Source organism: Etheostoma cragini, chromosome 3 (genome assembly GCF_013103735.1).
Source record: "Etheostoma cragini isolate CJK2018 chromosome 3, CSU_Ecrag_1.0, whole genome shotgun sequence".
Taxonomy (NCBI): Eukaryota; Metazoa; Chordata; class Actinopteri; order Perciformes; family Percidae; genus Etheostoma; species Etheostoma cragini.
In genome coordinates, this window is record NC_048409.1 from 28,380,235 (window position 1) to 28,383,105 (window position 2,871).

The window sequence follows — 2,871 nt, forward strand, 5'->3', positions numbered from 1 at the left end:
TTTCCTTCTCACAGCATTTTGGTCTGAGTCAGTACACACACACACACACACACACACACACACACAAACACACACACACACACAATGGTTTAGTCAGCATTGTGTTTGTAGATCAAACAACTGCATTTTTTTGTCTTTTTTCAGCTTAGATTTTTAGTTTCTGATAAAAAACTAATTTATTTGTTGTTGCATGTAGTTATCTATCTTATATTGTAACTATCAATCAGAAAATAACGTTTTATTCTTCTTCTCTGTGCTCCTTATCTTCAATCCTCAAATAGTTAAATCCTTAAATAATTTTTAAAAAGAGTAAAATGAAGGAGTGAAATAGGATAAAAACAGCATAATTCAGATCAGACAAGAGAATAAAAATGATATTGGTGCAAGATGTGAATAGTATAATAATAAGATGCTAAGGTCACAAAGCTAAGTCTCCATTTCTAGATGCTCCCTAGTTCTGATAATATAATAATAACTTATTAGCCATTAATTAATAATTTATTCAAGGTTCACGTCATGATTAAGAAGAAATTCTTCTGCTTCAATACGATTTTCTATCATTTTAAAGTGAGCAATGTGTCGTTGTTTTTAACTATTTGTGACAAATGTAATCTAAAGCGGGCCACTTTCGGATTGCTTGCCTGTGATTGGTCGAGCCCGCCCCCTAACCCTGCCTCCTCTTTGATTGGTCGACCCCGCCCCCTCACCCTGCCTCCTCTCTGATTGGTTCCTGTGCAGGAGCGGACGGCTGCAGCCTAGCTGAAGATGTCTGATAATGGGGAGGTCGAGGACAAGCCCCCAGCTCCGCCCATGAGGAACACCAGCACCCTGATTGGCTCCTGCAACAAGGACCCCGCCCCCCTCAACCACGGCTCCAAGCCCCTCCCGCCCAACCCGGAGGACAAGAAGAAGAAGGACCGCTCGATCCGCTTCATCCTGACGGGGGGAGGCGATAAGAGTGAGTACTGAGAGACGCCGTCCAGTAGTTCCTCATAATGGACACATCATTGGGCATTAACAATTTCTTAAAAACAATCGTGAAAAAAAGCCAAAATTCTCTGATTCCAGCTTGTTAAATGTTGATATTTTCTAGTTTCTTCTCTCCTCTGGGACACGACACTTAATGTCTTTGGGTTGTGGACAAATACAGGACATTTGAGGAGAATCACATCAAAAATATTTATATATATTATACATAAAGAAACATAGTGTCCATATAGTTTTAAAAGCCTGTAAATCAGATGTTTTATCAAGGCTAAGCTGTTTCTGACAGCTGATTGGCTGAACTATGTGTAGATGTGTGATATCTCAGTTTCTATTGGTCCTTAACTCTGAGGTTGTCATCAGCGCAAAATGTCCTTTCCAAACACAGCGACAGATTACCCACAATGCTTGGGAAGTGGGAAGCTGGTGGTCCTGTAGCTTTGTTAGGTAGCCTGCACACTGCCTGCCTGCGTGGCGTATCAGTTAGGTGTCAGGTGACCGGGATTTGAACCAACAACCTTCTTGCACGTGTTGAAATATTGGCGTCAGTCCTGTTTCTAGCATGCACGCGTTTTCGGCGTGCGGGTCAGGCAGCGTGCAGGACGCCTAAGTCATCCCGGAGGGGTCTGCTGTGTCCCAGCCGAGGACCCTTCCTCCCACAGGCAGTAACACTCTTTAACTCGTCATCTCTGGAGCTAGACACCACACCACTGCACTACTGCAACCTGCACAATTGGTTTATTTACATTTTGCATACAATTTAGCATCTCATTATTTAAGCATTTGCACATTTTGGTTTTCCCATCCTGTGTATATATATTTAAATATTTGCTCTTTTAATTGATTCCTAGTATTTCATTTATATTTATAGCCTGTGCTGTGTGACTGATTTTGATTTTGATCAATAAATGTCTATCTATCTATCTATCTATCTATCTATCTATCTATCTATCTATCTATCTATCTATCTATCTATCTATCTATCTATCTATCTATCTATCTATCTATCTATCTGTCCATTTATCCATCTTTATATCTGTCTGTCTATCTATCTATCTATCTATCTATCTGTCCATTTATCCATCTTTATATCAGTCTGTCTATCTATATATCTCTCTATCTATCTATCTATCTCTCTGTCTATCTATCTATCTATCTATCTATCTATCTATCTATCTATCTATCTGTCCATTTATCCATCTTTATATAAGTCTGTCTATCTATCTATCTCTCTATCTATCTATCTATCTATCTATCCATCATCCATCCATCTATCCATCGATCACCTCCTATCGTTTCCTTTGTCCTCTTTTTCTTTGATTATGTCTTTTTTTCCTCTTTTTTTCTTTTCTATTTCCTAATTTTCTCTCTTTTCTTTTCATCTCTCTGCCGCTCTAGATTATCCTCATACTTCTTTTTCTTATTTTTTGCCTCTGGATTTAAGAACTTTTCAGGAATTTAAATGAACTGGCAGCTCTTTAAAACTCCTCTAAAAGAGATAAAAATAAAACGGTTACACTGAGTTTAATTATATAATCAACGAGCATCTCTGCTCCTCCTTTCCAGCCTTTGAGAGACCGAAGTTGGTCAGTTAAATAATTTGGTTTGTGTGCATATTGTCACTAATACACCTTTTATTCTGAAGGATAATCCATTCTTAGATAATTCAGCGAGTAAGATCCCGTTCATGTCTCTGTTTCCTGAGACGATCGCTTTCTCTCTTTCAGCCCAGAAGAAGAAGGAGCGGCCAGAGATTTCTCTGCCGTCGGATTTTGAACACACCATCCATGTCGGCTTTGATGCCGTCACCGGGGAGTTCACTGTAAGTGTGTGTGTGTGTGTGTGTGTGTGTGTGTGTGTGTGTGTGTGTGTGTGTGTGTGTGAGAG

The 2,871-nt window shown here is 39.5% G+C and overlaps 1 protein-coding gene across 1 annotated transcript in view; it reads left to right on the forward strand.

Annotated features, from left to right (window-relative positions):
• The first annotated feature begins 647 nt into the window (after positions 1-647).
• The window catches only part of LOC117942380 (serine/threonine-protein kinase PAK 1-like), a 10,794-nt gene continuing 8,570 nt past the window's right edge, over positions 648-2,871 (forward strand). Inside the window, exons 1-2 of the mRNA XM_034867807.1 lie at positions 648-958; positions 2,712-2,806. Coding sequence (XP_034723698.1) covers positions 766-958; positions 2,712-2,806 — 288 coding nt within the window. The 5' untranslated portion in view covers positions 648-765. The remainder of the gene's footprint in view (positions 959-2,711; positions 2,807-2,871) is intronic.